Source organism: Pelobates fuscus, chromosome 4 (genome assembly GCF_036172605.1).
Source record: "Pelobates fuscus isolate aPelFus1 chromosome 4, aPelFus1.pri, whole genome shotgun sequence".
Taxonomy (NCBI): domain Eukaryota; kingdom Metazoa; phylum Chordata; class Amphibia; order Anura; family Pelobatidae; genus Pelobates; species Pelobates fuscus.
The window spans coordinates 181423514-181441971 of NC_086320.1; the positions used below are offsets into that span (position 1 = coordinate 181423514).

At 39.1% G+C, this 18458-nt stretch overlaps 1 protein-coding gene across 2 annotated transcripts in view; it reads left to right on the forward strand.

The window, feature by feature from the left end:
- DROSHA (drosha ribonuclease III) overlaps positions 1-18458 on the forward strand; it is a 169148-nt gene that overhangs the window by 70768 nt on the left and 79922 nt on the right. For both annotated transcript variants that reach the window (XM_063451827.1, XM_063451828.1), the window contains 2 exons: positions 1443-1550; positions 17962-18069. In XM_063451827.1, the coding sequence (XP_063307897.1) occupies positions 1443-1550; positions 17962-18069 (216 nt within the window). The remainder of the gene's footprint in view (positions 1-1442; positions 1551-17961; positions 18070-18458) is intronic.

An 18458-nucleotide genomic window follows, 5' to 3' on the forward strand; every position in this document is an offset into this window, starting at 1 on the left:
TGTGCCTCTGTTCCCCCTCCCCTTCCCACCCTGTGTCTCTGTTCCCCCTCCCCTTCCCACCCTGTGTCTCTGTTCCCCGTCCCCTTCCCACCCTGCGTCTGTTTCCCCTCCCCTCCCTGAGTCGCTGTTCTCCCTCCCCTTCCCTCCCTGAGTCGCTGTTCTCCCTCCCCTTCCCTCCCTGAGTCGCTGTTCTCCCTCCCCTTCCCTCCCTGAGTCGCTGTCCCCCTCCCATTCCCTCCCTGAGTCCCTGTCCCCCCTCCCATTCCCTCCGAGTCCCTGTCCCCCCTCCCATTCCCTCCCTGAGTCCCTGTCCCCCCTCCCATTCCCTCCCTGAGTCCCTGTCCCCCCTCCCATTCCCTCCCTGAGTCCCTGTCCCCCCTCCCATTCCCTCCCTGAGTCCCTGTCCCCCCTCCCATTCCCTCCCTGAGTCCCTGTCCCCCTCCCATTCCTTCCCTGAGTCCCTGTCCCCCCTCCCATTCCCTCCCTGAGTCCCTGTCCCCCCTCCCCTTCCCTCCCTGAGTCCCTGTTCCCACTCCCCTTCCCTCCCTGAGTCCCTGTTCCCACTCCCCTTCCCTCCCTGAGTCCCTGTTCCCACTCCCCTTCCCTCCCTGAGTCCCTGTTCCCACTCCCCTTCCCTCCCTGAGTCCCTGTTCCCACTCCCCTTCCCTCCCTGAGTCCCTGTTCCCACTCCCCTTCCCTCCCTGAGTCCCTGTTCCCACTCCCCTTCCCTCCCTGAGTCCCTGTTCCCACTCCCCTTCCCTCCCTGAGTCCCTGTTCCCACTCCCCTTCCCTCCCTGAGTCCCTGTTCCCACTCCCCTTCCCTCCCTGAGTCCCTGTTCCCACTCCCCTTCCCTCCCTGAGTCCCTGTTCCCACTCCCCTTCCCTCCCTGAGTCCCTGTTCCCACTCCCCTTCCCTCCCTGAGTCCCTGTTCCCACTCCCCTTCCCTCCCCGTGTCTCTGTTCCCAGAAATGAAATGAAATTGCCACTTTTGTAAATGGGGATTTTACAAAAGTGCCATATAGCAAGCTGAAGTGCTCTATGGGTGTGGAGTGCTCCTTCACGAATTACAGCATTGAAAGAGTCAAACATATCCTCATGAGACGCGGCCCATTAACTTGTGTCCTCTGTACTTGACATTTCGTTCACATGCTTCTACTTTTATTCTTTTGAGCTACTCTATCACTCCCTGCTGTATTTTAAAGAGGACATCCTGGCATTTCCATGGATATGTCATGTCAAGGCTGGAATACTGGGAACTTCCTCTTCCTTTTAATAAAAAAAATGGATGGCATAGCAGCAAGCACATTTTTCCTCGCTTCATAGGAGGATATATAATTAAATAATGTGGAGATAGTTATTTGCGCCAATGTTTTTCAAAGTGAAATGGATATTCAGTGACAGATACATTGCAAGCTAACAATATATTCTTTCCTCCATCCAGGAAGCTCTTCAGAAGATCAGACAGAAAAATACGATGAGGCGGGAAGTGACTGTTGAGTTAAGCAGCCAGGGCTTCTGGAAAACTGGCATTCGCTCCGATGTTTGCCAGGTATGAAACTCGCAGGGAATAATTTATATAGATTTATTTTTTGGGGTCAATCTTTACTAGAGTGCTATTTTACTCGGGGCTCTGTATCTCTTTCCATATACAGCATTTCTGTTGCTGTGCAAACCTGATCTTTAGTAGCTGCTGATAGCTGTAGTAACTTGGCGCTGGGTACTCCCATTTCTTGAGTTATCATGAAACTGCAGTGTTTAAGAATCAGCGGCGAAAGCCTCATGGTGCTTCAGTAAAAAAAAAAAAAAGACCCATTTCACACCTTTCTAGCTGCACAGTAATTATCAAACTCACACCAATCAACTTTAATGGAAGCAGCTAATTATTTTGATTTTGCTCTGCATGCAAAGGCAGTTTCACAGTATTTTTTTTTTTTCTTCCTCTTCCAACGAAACAGTAGATTACTTTAAGACTAAACTCTGCACTCTTTATTGGAGCTGATAATAGAAAGTGGGAAAACTTAATGCACGTGGAGACAACACCTTTAGCAATATCTTGGCTAATATTTGGGTATTTGTCTAGTGAAAGGAAATTAAATGCCCTTGACTGTAGATACTGCATACTGTTGTGTGTGTGTGTCTTCTGAAATGTGCTAGGTGCATGTACTGTAGTCATACACAACAGAAAACGTTCCATTGGTTTATGCAAACTCCACAAATTACTTTTGTGCATATCTTAAATAAACAATTAATTAGAAGTCTTTTTTCCGCAATTGTGAAAACTTGCACAGGGCTGACTTTTCCCAAAAACATATATAAGAAATGTAGTTCATGTACGACCGTACATTTTAAATTCATATAGATTGTTAGCTCATTTAAACATCTTGTTTGTTTCTTTCACTCCTAATTGTTTGTAAACTTAAAATAGATGAAAATTAGTTTTGGCCGGTACGTCTGACTCAAAATTATTTTAATCCACGCCCGAGTGAATTGATTCCTCAGGGATTTTCCTCTGGATTCTTATATTGGTGATATTAACATCGTATTAATAATGAGATATGGGAAACATAACAGCAAACTGTGTATTATGGGAAATAAATGTCATCAAGGAATTATAATAAATTATCAGATTGAAGTGTTAAGGTACTGCAGGGGTTAATGTGTAGTATGTTAGGGTAGTGTATGGTTTAGGGGAGAAGTTTACTGTTTAGTGCAGCATTGGCATATGCAGGTCCAGTTGCGGTCTGAGATTAGTGGCAATTACAGTCATGGGCAGCAGATATCAGCTACCTTTATTAAAATGGCAGCAGGTGCCTCCCAGGAGGGCCACACCTATTAGTATTGCTCAGAAGGTATGTCCTGATTTTATCTGTGATTAGGAACCCTAGGCTGCACAGTGATGATGGTGATTAATTGCTTAGATGATCTCATCCATTCAGAAACCATATGGGATTCTAAATCAAGTGATCTATTGCCATGTGTATGTGTGTGTGTATATGTGTATATATATATATATATATATATATATATATGTGTGTGTGTATGTGTATGTATGTGTGTTACAATCCTCTCTAAATGTGTGCATACTTTCAATAGTTTACTATGTTAATTTACAGCTTTGTAGTTGTTGTAGAACTACAACTCCCTTGATGCATTGCAGGCCTGCATACAGTATTTTTATAGGTTGGTAAAGCATCATTTGAGTTGTTTCCACAACAGCTGAAAAGGTGTCGGATAGCTACCCCTGCTGTTGTCCTACTTTCTAGTGTTTAAACAGGTTGCTTGACTGGCGTTAGATGGAGAGTCTGTGTGTATAATTAGATAGCCTTGCTGCTAACTGTCGCTCCGTTAATCAAAATCTATAAACAAACTGGGAAAAAAAAAAAAATCCAAAAATAAATTCTGTGTGCATGAAATTGCTTCTTTATCACTCTAGTCCCTAAAAGACCTGTAATCCATTTTAAGGTATTGCCTTGTAAACTAGGCTGACTAAACAGCAATGTAGTAAACATATCAGTGGAGAAGGTGAGCGAGGGCCTATAAACTCAGTCAGGCTGTTAAAAGGTAAGTGTTTTTGGTAATATATACTAGAGTTGTAATAAAGTGAAAGGGCTCAGACGTGTAATATTTCTTTTGACATGTATAGCTGCTGTATCACAACTTGGAATATTGTTATGTTTCGCCAAAGTAGATCCAAAGGTCTTATTGCATCTTATTAATATTGCGTCTTATTAATACCATAAAACTAAAAAGGTGTTAGACCCCTTTTTCTTTTCTTTTGAAACCTTGGTTATAATTAGCCCAACCTTTTGGAAGTTAAATGTATTCGTTGCACATGTCTTAAAGGAAGTTTCTTTAGTTGATGCATTTTTATATTTTAGCAAGGTTTTTAACCCTTTGCATTTATTTGACTTTCTGTTCCGTAGATTTGCATTCATGGTTTTTATGTACGCTTCAAAAATGTAGCAAGACTCTACAACACAAAAAGATCATTGTTGCAAAGTCCTACTACAATTTATTGTTGTTGACTTGGACCTAAGGTTGGGACCCATGGTTCTGCACTTAGCACACATATCTATATAGCATAGAACACTGGCTTCCCTATTGTGCATATCTTTATAGTTTATGTGTAAACTGGCAGAACAAAGAGTATGTGGTTACTTTAAAACATAAGCAGGGACAATTAAAAATATACAGATTAATGTATGGATAATACAATCAAACACATACAATTCTTATCTCTATGCATTATATTTATCATTGTATTTGAGTACAGTGGCTTTCTGTCGCAGAGTCAGTGTTTTATTTTTCTGTTACATATTCATTTCTCTGAATTCCGCTCAAACATGCCCAGCTCTTAGCATTTGTAGATTAGTGTGGGAAGTGTATATTTTGTCTAATTTCAATTGCACTGCTTAAGTTAATTTTTTAAACTATCGTCTTTGATATGTGGAACAGTATCAAAGAGAAGCTGCGTTACTGCTGTGCAATCAAGCCATTAAAAATCAAGAATCTCCCTTTATCTCATGACAGCTCAATGCTGTAATAAGAGATTGATCGATACCCTTCATGTGGTACTTTGCTGTTCCCAGTTTTTACGATCTAAAGTAATTGAATGGCGTGCAGTAAATTGATCATGAAAACAGAAATGTGTTTGTTATGTACGTGTAACCCTGTCATGGCAGTCTGTAAGCAACGGATTGTCGGCATCCATTGGGAGCTTAGTATAGATTTTTGTGTCATTCTATACATTGTTAAAGCAAATAAAGTTTTTCTTGGTGTAATTGTTTTTGACCTGCTCACTCTACCTGTGCAAATTGATGTTACCCAAAATAAAAAATCCTATTGAGAATCCCAGCTGCCCACTACCATGTGTAGTATAGTTTAATACAAAGCTTTTAACAGGGTTGTTCAGTATGGGCTTATTTTGTGTACACAGTGATGTATGAAAGTGAAGATTTTTGTTATCCTGTGAAATAATAGGATAATAAAAAACTTACAAAAAAATGGTTGTTCATCGCACAAGAAAAGAAAAGCTAACACATGCACACACCCATAAATATGGTTCTCTGTAGTTAAACCTAATATTTGAAGATTTGAACTGGTTTTTTTTTTAGGTTGTTTTTTTTTTACCCCTTGAATCCCTTACTATTCCTAACACTATTTCTAGGGTTAGGATTAAGATTATATTAAAGAAAAGGGATTAGGTTAGCATTAGCGTATTGGATTAGGATCAGCAAGGGTATTATTCTGCTGACATCAGAAAGAGGGAATCCTTTTAATAATACAGTATATGGGGGTTTTATACTGTAAAAACCCGTGTCGAGGCTTCTGTGCCGATGCACTCTTTTTGATTTAAATCTTTCACTCTTCATAACGGGGAACTAAGCAGGCACCTTTATTTATTAGCCCTTATGTTTAGATCAGTGCAAGTGATCTGTAGCAGGGGGCTGCCTCGAAGCAGAAGCTTGGGATGTTTGTTTGGAAGAGAAGACAAGGGGAATCTTTACCTCTATATTGATTATCAGAGAAGTTGTTTTCACTTTTATCTCTACCCTTGTGTATACTGTCCATGTAGTCAATAATCTGTAGGTCACATTAAGAGAGCTGCCTCGAAGCAGCAGTTGGGGAGATGTTTGTACCGATTACCAGACGAGGTAGGGGTTAACTATACTCTTAGACTTATAACCATTGAAATAGCCCCTATGACCACTTCACTGTACCTTGTACTGTTTCCATCTCTGACTGCTATGAAACTCTTTTTAAGGTGTACCTGAAATGAGTTCACGACACTCACTGTTTTTGAGCATTATCTGATCTAGTATGTCTTAATTAGATCACAAACACTCTTAAAGAGACAGTGTTACAGTATAAGGATAGAGACTCGGCTTGCTTGGTGAAGCGCGTTAAGAGACTCCTTTAGGCAGTTTGTTGTCTTTGCATATATAACTTCATTATCTGATGATAACCTTTTCCCGTTCTTTCCACCACATTTTTTCCACTTCTTTCTATATTTTAAGTATTTCGTTTACAAAGGCAAAGGAGAAATGAGATACGGCTGTATACAATCTAAAATAGGAACAGAAAAAGATACATAGTGTAATACAGTAAAACAAAAAAATGATGCGCCAAGATAATATTGCACTCACGAGATTGAAGTGAATAATGCGCCTGAACAGGTGCCTGCCCCAATACGTTTGGGCGGCTGGGTGTCTCCACTTTCCACTGGAACTCCAAGCGGACCAAGAAATGGACTGAGACTTCAGTAGAGGTAAGTAAAATAAATATGCAGATTTATTGTAGAAAAAGGCTACAAATAATAGCCGTATTCAATAAAAGTATAAATAAAAGAGAGGTCCTACGCGTTTCGTTCCCATGCAAGGGAACTTCCTCAGGGACCGAAATTCAAGTAAAATCAATCAATACATGAAAAAGTGCATACAATACTATCCCCCCAAAGAGTCTCTTTAAATAGGCTAAGCCTATAGTTCATTGGTGGATCCGGTGGGAGTTACCATTGATTGTAGATCCTGTTCAGTTGCAGGGTATTCATCAGACCTGTTCAGGTGTAGAGAGGTGTTCCAACATTCGATTTCGGCGCCAAAACGGAAAAACCGGAAACCGGAAGTAGTATTCCGTTTTCACTTCCGCGTTCCATTACCCTGTGCGTTCCAACTCAGAGATGAAAAATGGTTAAGCATATCGCCACCTAGAGGTCGCCTAGGGTATAGCAGTTTTAGAACATTTGCAGAAAACAAGCACATTATAAAGAATGTCTTCCTAATAAAGATGATAATCATAGTGCAATTATTTGGATCCATATAACTAAAACCCTCAAAATAATCAGTGTTTACTTAATTTTCTACTGTTACAATTAAATGTATAACAGTCACATTTGAACTCTTTGATAGTTAGATTATATGTGTATTGCTAATAGTGGAAAACTTTTCAATAGCATTTTGATCATATGCGATCAATAAATTTGATGAAGTATTCTATAGCTCAAATGATCATATTATATATATGTGCTAAACTAAATAATAATTAATAATGTCACACTTAAAGGCAACCAGGAAGTGCATATACAATGTGTAGAATAATTATCAGTATCAACGTCCTAATATAAACTATGTTGATAAATTCATTATAAATATAAACCAGTGTTACATAACTTTATTTATTTTGTGCTCGTATAGATTCATGTAGTATATATATTATAAGAAACGGATCTTAATATCCATAAAGATTCCTTGTGTAATGTATCTTAATAATTATAATAGTATCCAATGTTTGATTATCTTTTATAGAACTGTTCCTTATTTATTTAAGTGAATTTGTCTCACATATTCCAACTGTCCTGACCTTTGTCATAAAGGAAAGGAGCATACAGAAAAAAGGAAGGGGAAAAATAAACAAAAAAGGGGGGAGGAAGAAAGAGGAAGGGGAATCCTTCCCATGAGGGCACCATCACGGGGTCACCAACGGAAGATAATTATATTAATCAAGGAAGCATATGAGGTCAATATCATGATTGAGTCCCTTTGGATGGAGGGTCTGGAGTTTGTGTATCCAGTATGTCTCGCGTTGTGATAGTTTTTTAAGTCTATCCCCCCCTCTCCAATAGGGCAATACTCTCTCAATTCCCACACACTTAAAATGAGAAAAAGAAAAATGGGGGCAAGCGTTGCAATGAATAGGTACAGAGTGGGTCTCGAGTTTCTTCTTTATATTATTAAGATGTTCCATTAATCTTATTTTGAGGATCCTTTTTGTACGGCCTACATACTGTTTGCCACACGGACACTGCAGTAGATAAACGACATAGTCCGTGTGGCAACCAATATCCGTCCTGATATTAAACTTTTCTCCTGTGCTGAAACTGCAAAAGGAATTTGTTCTAAATACCAGGCTTGTAGTACAAGCCTTACACGTGTTACAACCTCTAAAAGATCCCAATGTTGTAGAATTATTTGACTTAGTAGGTTTAAGGGCATAGCTGGGAGCTAACATGTTTTTAAAGTTTTTATTTTTCTTATAGATGACTCTAGGCAGTTGTGATAAGGTAGCCCCCAACACCGGATCCTGCAGCAAAATTGGCCAATGTTTTTGTAAACATTTTTTGATTCTATTGTGGTCGGTGTTAAATTGTGTCAGGAAGGCTGAAGAAAATTCCTTCACCTGAGGTGTATCTGTCCGAGGTTTATCTCCCAATAGTTGGTTTCTATTAACCTGTCTAGCTAATCGAATTTCTCTATCTAGAGTGTTTTTGTTATAACCTTTCTCCAACAATTTCTTTTTCACATGTGTAGATTGAACATCAAAATCCTGGCTATCGGAGCAATTGCGCCTTAAGCGTGTAAACTGGCTTCTCGCAATGCCCCTAAGCCAGGGTCTGTGATGGCAGCTCAGCTGATGTACAAACCCATTCCCATCGGTGGGTTTGAAAAAACACTTGGTTCTAATCTCTCCTCGGTCAATGAACAAGGTGAGATCCAAAAAATGGATCTCAACCTTGTTCCAGACGGGGGACAGCACCAAGTTATAAGTATTCAGATTAAGAAAGTTAACAAATTCCTGAAATAAAGAAGAAGAACCTCGCCAAATAATAATAACGTCATCTATATACCGCCGCCAGAGCACCAGGTTCTCCCTCCAGTCATGACCTGACCATACGTATAGGTCCTCCCACCTTCTCATATAGGTATTGGCATAACTGGGGGCGAACCTGGTGCCCATGGCGGTCCCTGTGGTTTGTAAATAAAATTCACCATTAAAATAAAAATAATTGTGTTTCAAAATAAAATTAACTGCACTCAAAAGAAACTGTTGGAGGTTACCTGCTAAGTTTGTGTCCTGTGACATGAAATGATTCAACGCCTCTAGTCCTAGGTCGTGATTAATTACTGTGTAAAGAGAGGTTACATCCAACGTGGCCCAACTATACTCAGTGTGCCACTCAATGGACTCCAATTCCTGCAAAAAAGATTTAGTGTCCTTGATGTAGGACAAAGCTCCTTGAGCATATTTTTGCAGGAAGGAGTCTGCAAAAGCTGACAGATTTGCAGTAAGTGAGTTGACACCACTGATGATCGGGCGTCCAGGAGGATTAGGTAACCTCTTGTGCGTTTTGGGGAGGAAATAGAAAATGGGAATAACAGGATTTTTTTGGAACAAAAAATCAAAATTCTTTTGGGATATGATGTCATTATTCTTTGCCTCCTCTAAAAAATTCCTTAGTTTCAGATTAAAATGTAAGGTGGGGTCATTTTTCAGGATCATGTATGTCTCTTTATCTCCCAAAATATTGGAAGATTCTTCCAAATAATAGGTAGTGGTCATGAGGACAATCCCCCCCCCTTTGTCGGCCTCTTTTATGACTAAGTCATCTCTTTCCATTAGATTTTTTAAAACATTTTTCTCCCTACGTGTGAGATTGTAATCACGTGTTTTTTGTTTAGTTGTAAGAATATGGAATTCTTTTTCCACCATACGTTCAAACGTTTCCAAGTAGGGTCCCTTACTCGGAGCAGGGTAAAAATGTGACTTGGGTTTAAATCTATGGGGGATAATGTCTCCATCGCTAGTACCCACATCAGTGCCCACATGGGAAGGACTTAACAAAAAATGTCTCTTGACCGTCAAGGAACGCATATATTTCTTGAGGTCAATATATAAATTGAATTCATTGGCAGTCTGATTGGGGGCAAATTTCATTCCCTTCGAAAGTAAATTAATTTCTTCCTCAGACAATGGGATATCTGTTAAATTAAAAATACCTCTTTCTTTTGCTTTTTGTCTGAGGTTACAGGATCTCTGGGAAATCTCAACTAGTCCTCCGTTCTCCCCCTTTTTGAGGGGGTTTCTTGTTGAAGAGCGGAGAACCTGTTGGGATGTTCCCAAACATCTGCCCTGGGTTGGAAATAATTCATAATGTTTTTTTCTTTGGGGCCTTTCAAGCGACCCTGAAAATTTTGTTCCCTTTCGTTGGGTTGTGAGTGATTGCCCCAATGATTTGTATGATTGTTAGTATCTTGTGTACGGGGTTTCACAATCTCATTTCTTATTGGAGATGATCTCCTGGAAAATTGTCGTAAGGATTTTTCCCTTGGGGGTGTTTTTAACCTTCTATTGGTGGTTCCCTGATGGGAGGAATTAAGATCTTTAGAGCCAGTGTGTGTTCCAGGTGTTCTGGACCTTCCTCTATTGTGGGGTGCTCTAGATCTATTACCCCTATGAGAGGTGGGGCGTGTACTTTTCCTAGATAGTCTATTTGAGGTGGAGAAAATATTAGATTTTTTATCCTCCTTATCTCTCATATATTTTTTGTTTTTGGTGTCGGTTATACGTTCATCTAATCTTTTTATTTGGTTTTGTAAGGATTCTTCCCTTTCTTTATATTCTCTGCTTTCAGAGTCTATAGAGAAGGTGGAATCAAGAAGGATTATTTCATTCTCCAATTTTTGTTGGGATTCTTTAGAGTGTTTGATGATTAGTTGAATAAGTTGGAATGAACAATTGGTGAGGATCTCATCCCACTCTTGTAAAAATAGAGGGTCATCCAGCCCAAAGGCGGGTGTCTTATCTAATCTGAGACCGCGTGGAATTAGGCCTTCTTTTAAATAATTCTCAAGAAAGGCAACCTCCCACCATTTTTTTGTTTCCAAACTCAGTAGTTTTTCCTTTTTCCTAAAAAACTCATCTAGCCCTTTAAGGGGCTGAGGCTTTTCCCACTCTTGAAATAATGCTTCAAACTTTTTTTTCCGATTCTGATGTAAATTTGATAAGAAATTAATGTTAGTGGCCATCTCACAGAGAGTATCCCTATGCTTAATCTGGGTAAGATATGTAGAAATATAAACAGTATATAAGGGGGAGAACGGAGGACTAGTTGAGATTTCCCAGAGATCCTGTAACCTCAGACAAAAAGCAAAAGAAAGAGGTATTTTTAATTTAACAGATATCCCATTGTCTGAGGAAGAAATTAATTTACTTTCGAAGGGAATGAAATTTGCCCCCAATCAGACTGCCAATGAATTCAATTTATATATTGACCTCAAGAAATATATGCGTTCCTTGACGGTCAAGAGACATTTTTTGTTAAGTCCTTCCCATGTGGGCACTGATGTGGGTACTAGCGATGGAGACATTATCCCCCATAGATTTAAACCCAAGTCACATTTTTACCCTGCTCCGAGTAAGGGACCCTACTTGGAAACGTTTGAACGTATGGTGGAAAAAGAATTCCATATTCTTACAACTAAACAAAAAACACGTGATTACAATCTCACACGTAGGGAGAAAAATGTTTTAAAAAATCTAATGGAAAGAGATGACTTAGTCATAAAAGAGGCCGACAAAGGGGGGGGGATTGTCCTCATGACCACTACCTATTATTTGGAAGAATCTTCCAATATTTTGGGAGATAAAGAGACATACATGATCCTGAAAAATGACCCCACCTTACATTTTAATCTGAAACTAAGGAATTTTTTAGAGGAGGCAAAGAATAATGACATCATATCCCAAAAGAATTTTGATTTTTTGTTCCAAAAAAATCCTGTTATTCCCATTTTCTATTTCCTCCCCAAAACGCACAAGAGGTTACCTAATCCTCCTGGACGCCCGATCATCAGTGGTGTCAACTCACTTACTGCAAATCTGTCAGCTTTTGCAGACTCCTTCCTGCAAAAATATGCTCAAGGAGCTTTGTCCTACATCAAGGACACTAAATCTTTTTTGCAGGAATTGGAGTCCATTGAGTGGCACACTGAGTATAGTTGGGCCACGTTGGATGTAACCTCTCTTTACACAGTAATTAATCACGACCTAGGACTAGAGGCGTTGAATCATTTCATGTCACAGGACACAAACTTAGCAGGTAACCTCCAACAGTTTCTTTTGAGTGCAGTTAATTTTATTTTGAAACACAATTATTTTTATTTTAATGGTGAATTTTATTTACAAACCACAGGGACCGCCATGGGCACCAGGTTCGCCCCCAGTTATGCCAATACCTATATGAGAAGGTGGGAGGACCTATACGTATGGTCAGGTCATGACTGGAGGGAGAACCTGGTGCTCTGGCGGCGGTATATAGATGACGTTATTATTATTTGGCGAGGTTCTTCTTCTTTATTTCAGGAATTTGTTAACTTTCTTAATCTGAATACTTATAACTTGGTGCTGTCCCCCGTCTGGAACAAGGTTGAGATCCATTTTTTGGATCTCACCTTGTTCATTGACCGAGGAGAGATTAGAACCAAGTGTTTTTTCAAACCCACCGATGGGAATGGGTTTGTACATCAGCTGAGCTGCCATCACAGACCCTGGCTTAGGGGCATTGCGAGAAGCCAGTTTACACGCTTAAGGCGCAATTGCTCCGATAGCCAGGATTTTGATGTTCAATCTACACATGTGAAAAAGAAATTGTTGGAGAAAGGTTATAACAAAAACACTCTAGATAGAGAAATTCGATTAGCTAGACAGGTTAATAGAAACCAACTATTGGGAGATAAACCTCGGACAGATACACCTCAGGTGAAGGAATTTTCTTCAGCCTTCCTGACACAATTTAACACCGACCACAATAGAATCAAAAAATGTTTACAAAAACATTGGCCAATTTTGCTGCAGGATCCGGTGTTGGGGGCTACCTTATCACAACTGCCTAGAGTCATCTATAAGAAAAATAAAAACTTTAAAAACATGTTAGCTCCCAGCTATGCCCTTAAACCTACTAAGTCAAATAATTCTACAACATTGGGATCTTTTAGAGGTTGTAACACGTGTAAGGCTTGTACTACAAGCCTGGTATTTAGAACAAATTCCTTTTGCAGTTTCAGCACAGGAGAAAAGTTTAATATCAGGACGGATATTGGTTGCCACACGGACTATGTCGTTTATCTACTGCAGTGTCCGTGTGGCAAACAGTATGTAGGCCGTACAAAAAGGATCCTCAAAATAAGATTAATGGAACATCTTAATAATATAAAGAAGAAACTCGAGACCCACTCTGTACCTATTCATTGCAACGCTTGCCCCCATTTTTCTTTTTCTCATTTTAAGTGTGTGGGAATTGAGAGAGTATTGCCCTATTGGAGAGGGGGGGATAGACTTAAAAAACTATCACAACGCGAGACATACTGGATACACAAACTCCAGACCCTCCATCCAAAGGGACTCAATCATGATATTGACCTCATATGCTTCCTTGATTAATATAATTATCTTCCGTTGGTGACCCCGTGATGGTGCCCTCATGGGAAGGATTCCCCTTCCTCTTTCTTCCTCCCCCCTTTTTTGTTTATTTTTCCCCTTCCTTTTTTCTGTATGCTCCTTTCCTTTATGACAAAGGTCAGGACAGTTGGAATATGTGAGACAAATTCACTTAAATAAATAAGGAACAGTTCTATAAAAGATAATCAAACATTGGATACTATTATAATTATTAAGATACATTACACAAGGAATCTTTATGGATATTAAGATCCGTTTCTTATAATATATATACTACATGAATCTATACGAGCACAAAATAAATAAAGTTATGTAACACTGGTTTATATTTATAATGAATTTATCAACATAGTTTATATTAGGACGTTGATACTGATAATTATTCTACACATTGTATATGCACTTCCTGGTTGCCTTTAAGTGTGACATTATTAATTATTATTTAGTTTAGCACATATATATAATATGATCATTTGAGCTATAGAATACTTCATCAAATTTATTGATCGCATATGATCAAAATGCTATTGAAAAGTTTTCCACTATTAGCAATACACATATAATCTAACTATCAAAGAGTTCAAATGTGACTGTTATACATTTAATTGTAACAGTAGAAAATTAAGTAAACACTGATTATTTTGAGGGTTTTAGTTATATGGATCCAAATAATTGCACTATGATTATCATCTTTATTAGGAAGACATTCTTTATAATGTGCTTGTTTTCTGCAAATGTTCTAAAACTGCTATACCCTAGGCGACCTCTAGGTGGCGATATGCTTAACCATTTTTCATCTCTGAGTTGGAACGCACAGGGTAATGGAACGCGGAAGTGAAAACGGAATACTACTTCCGGTTTCCGGTTTTTCCGTTTTGGCGCCGAAATCGAATGTTGGAACACCTCTCTACACCTGAACAGGTCTGATGAATACCCTGCAACTGAACAGGATCTACAATCAATGGTAACTCCCACCGGATCCACCAATGAACTATAGGCTTAGCCTATTTAAAGAGACTCTTTGGGGGGATAGTATTGTATGCACTTTTTCATGTATTGATTGATTTTACTTGAATTTCGGTCCCTGAGGAAGTTCCCTTGCATGGGAACGAAACGCGTAGGACCTCTCTTTTATTTATACTTTTATTGAATACGGCTATTATTTGTAGCCTTTTTCTACAATAAATCTGCATATTTATTTTACTTACCTCTACTGAAGTCTCAGTCCATTTCTTGGTCCGCTTGGAGTTCCAGTGGAAAGTGGAGACACCCAGCCGCCCAAACGTATTGGGGCAGGCACCTGTTCAGGCGCATTATTCACTTCAATCTCGTGAGTGCAATATTATCTTGGCGCATCATTTTTTTGTTTTACTGTATTACACTATGTATCTTTTTCTGTTCCTATTTTAGATTGTATACAGCCGTATCTCATTTCTCCTTTGCCTTTGTATATGTTGTAAAAGGTCGGGACTGGGCCACGACCTTGAGAGGCTGTTCTTGATTTTATCAGATAAGTATAAGTATATTTAGATACCATTGTTATTCACTCTAAGGTATCATACACATATATATACTGTTTATATTTCTACATATCTTACCCAGATTAAGCATAAGTATTTCGTTTGTCTGGTTCTCAAATACCCTTAATAAAGTTGTATTTCATACTGTGATTTTATTATTTTGCTATTACATTAGAATGATTTCGATGAGAGGTAATTTCAGTTGGGTTGGTTCGTTTCTAGTTCATTATATTCCGTATTGGGTTAAGCCCTCATTACCTCTTCAACCCAACTTTGGGCTACTGCTTGGGTGTATCCTACATCCGTAGCTTCTGTATTTCTTTTTCAGGTTCCATTACATATTTATAAGTGAGCAATGGAAAGTCGCCATGAGCACAAAAAAAAGCAACTTTAGGAAGGTTAATGGCAGAGTGTGCCAATACATCACCCAACCCCACTCGCTCCACTGTTCTATGCTCATTCGCACTTACTACAACGGAAGAGGTTTTGCTCTGCTTCGGTCATCCCACCCCACCACGTGTTCCCTCGATCCTATTCCCTCATATCTTATCCGCACTCTGTCTCCCTCTCTTGCTCTTCCTGTCACTAAAACTTTCAATCTCTCCCTTTCCTCCGGCTCATTTCCCTCACCCTTTAAGCATGCAACCATAACGCCTATTCTGAAAAAGCCCAACCTTGACCCCAACTCCCCATCCAACTACTGCCCTATCTCACTACTGCCATTTGCCTCCAAGATCCTTGAGAGAGTTGTGTATGCGAGTTTGACAGACTTCCTTGAATCCAACTCTTTGCTTGACCCGCTTCAGTCTGGATTCCGCGCTCGTCACTCTGTTGAAACAGATGTGACCAAAGTCAATGATTTAGTCGCTGCTAAAACTCACGCCCATTACTCTATCCTAATTCTCCTTGATCTTTCTGCTGCCTTTGACACTGTTGATCATCAACAGCTTCTTCTCATTCTCTGTAATCTCAGTCTACGGGATACTGCTCTCTCCTGGTGCTCATCCTACCTCTACCAGCGCTTTTTCAGTGTTTCTTTCTATGGCTCTGTCTCTCACCCCAATTCCTCTCTTGGTACCCTACTGTTCTCTATCTACCCTGCCTCCCTTGGTAATCTCGTCAGCTCCTTTAGCTTCCATTATCATTTATATGCAGATGACACACAAATCTATCTGTCCTCTCCTGATCTCTCTCCGCCCATCTTGACTCGTGTCTCTGACTGCCTCTCTGCGATTTCCAACTGGATGACTGCTCACTTCCTTAAACTCAACCTGTCCAAAACAGTGTAAGTGCCTAGATAGTGTCCCTTTAAAGTTATGCTGGTGCCCAGAGTATCCCTTAGAAATATTTTATATTTTGTTGTGTGTGCCCTGTGTATGACATATCTCGTTCTGTTTCTAGCAGTGCATTGTTGTCTTTTCATCTCCAATTTTGTTTGAATCCTGTGAATTTAAGAATTATTGAGTAGACTTTTAGCAGCTTTGATCAAATTTGCCTAGAAATATATCTTAGTTTTCACTGCCACTACAAATCAATTATGTAAACAGGAAATTTCTATTTAGGTGTATACCAACCCTCTGCTTTTCACACACTTCGCTCTGCTCAGGTTCTGTTAAACTGTATTTTTCAGTCAAGTGAGTGTTATTTCTACTATGGAATCAATCGAGTAGGACATTCTCAATAGTAGAAAATCATTGTTATTGACCACAGTAAAGTGCCTCTAGATAAAGATGTAGTGATCTGTTGGTGTGGGTAAAAACTTGTGATACCTGCCAGTGGCATTAAAAAAAAACAACAAAAAACTGTGTTTGAGGTGCATGAATTCTATACTGACATTTATTGTTTCTTTAGAAACAATAAAATGTACTATTCACACAAAGTGATCTGAAATCCATACTGTCCTGTACAGCTGTAGGTGGTCAGGACAATCTAATTTTAAAGGGATGAGTACAGGTCAATTGAATGTGTTAATATCTAGAAGTACAAATAATGTCTACTAGACTAGGCCTATGATTGGGAGACAGAATTAAACAGCCTGTGTACATAATAAATAATGCTTAGATAGGGTGTCATAATTTGGATAAAGTGCAAGTTGTGCTTTTAATATTATTTTTCTTCCTTGAAACAAACAAATCAGTGAGGATGGAAAATGTCCACATAGGAAATTAAAAGTTAGGTTATCCCAAGCACTATAATTAGCTGCTATGATAGCATAGGTTATGGCACATAGTAGTCCCGGGTCCTAGTATCTGCCCAGTGTGACTTATAACTGCAACACGATTTTAAAACCCCTGCAAATCTAAGGCTGTCTATAGGATCAGTGATGTCTGAAGTCAAATATTGCATATTCCTATGATATACAAAATCCGTTCAACTTCTGTGCGTTCTTTGTGAAGACAGGTTTAGAAGCAGTTAGTGAGCAAAATAAATATTACTGAAGAATTTTAGCCTTGTTTATTAAAAATCACACACATTCAATTTGATGCATAGTCAAATTAATAATCTGCTGTAGAATGTTATAAATTTATACATCTGCTCATATACTGTGTTGGACATACGTACATAGGTTACAGTGACATCAAAGGTTTGGCTTAAAATTCATCCCCTATTACTCTGTTAACATGCTGTGTTCCAAGGAGATTAATGTGAATAACTTAAAACTATTTGCGTAGAAGACTCCCTTTAAATGGTTTCTGGCTTCTATAATGACCATTCCCTTTATGCCACTCAGCAACAACATTTTCTGACTCAGAAAGATTTGTAGAGGATTACATGTTGGCTTACTTTAGAAATTAGGAGAAATCAATGCAATTCTGGCATCACACTTGTGTACTCATCCTGTATATCGAGCAGCCAGCCAAATCATTATGCGTTGGATATAAAGTGGCACTTTAGCGTTTATGCTTTGTGGTATAAGAAAAGGCAAGCATGCCGTATTTGAAGAAAAATAGAAAATCCAATTTGTTACGAGTGGGACTAGAACACTAACCTGATTGTGTGGCTCCAGCTGTACAGGCGGAATTTAGGAGCTCACGCTCTTCAAAGGTAATCTAAGTAATATGTTCTCCGTATAATGCCTCAAAATATCCCAATGAGGAAATGTTATTGACTGGCATTCAAATTATGCTTTTTATTTCTTTTTTTAACCTTTTTTTCATAGCCATTGTATTTTAAAATACAACTCTATTTCATTTTTACTCCTCATAGCACGCAATGATGCTCCCGGTGCTGACCCATCACATCCGCTACCACAAGTGCCTGATGCATTTAGACAAATTAATTGGCTACATGTTTAAAGAACGTGGCTTGCTACAGGTAAGAAAATGTCACCGTTTACATACGTACAATTTCTTGTTGACTTGTATGTATACATATACATTTATAGACCATCTGCATGTGATTTTGCTGTTTTGTACAAAAGTGCTATGTTTTGTGCAAAAACAATACCCAACAAAAATAGTGATACATAATTTGTAAGGTATGTGTTTAAATTAGAAACATTGACTTAAAGGGTGTCTATAGGCACCAGACCACTTCATCTCCATGAAGTGGTCTGTGTTCAGTGCCCCAATGTCTTTTTAACCCTGCAACTAAAACATAGCTGTTTAGATTGCAGGGTCTTCCTGATAGCCACAAGAGGCACTTCTGCAGCTATAACAAAGTTAATCTTGGTTATGGATCAAATGACTCTCATAGAGAGACAT